Source organism: Naegleria gruberi (assembly GCF_000004985.1).
Source record: "Naegleria gruberi genomic scaffold NAEGRscaffold_74, whole genome shotgun sequence".
Taxonomy (NCBI): Eukaryota; Heterolobosea; class Eutetramitea; order Acrasida; family Naegleriidae; genus Naegleria; species Naegleria gruberi.
In genome coordinates, this window is record NW_003163253.1 from 221,545 (window position 1) to 222,118 (window position 574).

The 574-nt window shown below is 48.4% G+C and overlaps 1 protein-coding gene across 1 annotated transcript; it reads right to left on the reverse strand.

Annotated features, from left to right (window-relative positions):
- Positions 1-46: 46 nt before the first annotated feature.
- NAEGRDRAFT_53743 (uncharacterized protein) lies at positions 47-540 on the reverse strand (the record flags this gene model as incomplete). Its single annotated transcript, XM_002670190.1, has 1 exon — positions 47-540. A coding segment is annotated over one exon (492 nt), but the record flags the coding sequence as incomplete, so codon positions are not given.
- Between the last annotated feature and the right edge of the window lie 34 nt (positions 541-574).

Consider the following 574-nt stretch of genomic DNA (forward strand, 5'->3'; position numbering starts at 1 on the left):
CAATAAATTGGCCTAGGGTTTGAACTTTGAAACATTGGGTCTGGACTTAAATATTGGGTTTGGGTTTGGGTTTGGGTTTGGGTTTGGGTTTGGGTTTGGGTTTGGGTTTGGGTTTGGGTTTGGGTTTGGGTTTGGGTTTGGGTTTGGGTTTGGGTTTGGGTTTGGGTTTGGGTTTGGGTTTGGGTTTGGGTTTGGGTTTGGGTTTGGGTTTGGGTTTGGGTTTGGGTTTGGGTTTGGGTTTGGGTTTGGGTTTGGGTTTGGGTTTGGGTTTGGGTTTGGGTTGGGGTTTGGGTTTGGGTTTGGGTTTGGGTTTGGGTTTGGGTTTGGGTTTGGGTTTGGGTTTGGGTTTGGGTTTGGGTTTGGGTTTGGGTTTGGGTTTGGGTTTGGGTTTGGGTTTGGGTTTGGGTTTGGGTTTGGGTTTGGGTTTGGGTTTGGGTTTGGGTTTGGGTTTGGGTTTGGGTTTGGGTTTGGGTTTGGGTTTGGGTTTGGTTTGGGGTTGGTTGGTTTTAGCTTTTGGTTTGGGTTTGGGTTTGGGTTTGGCTTTGGGTTTGGGTTTGGGTTGGGTTTGGGTTTG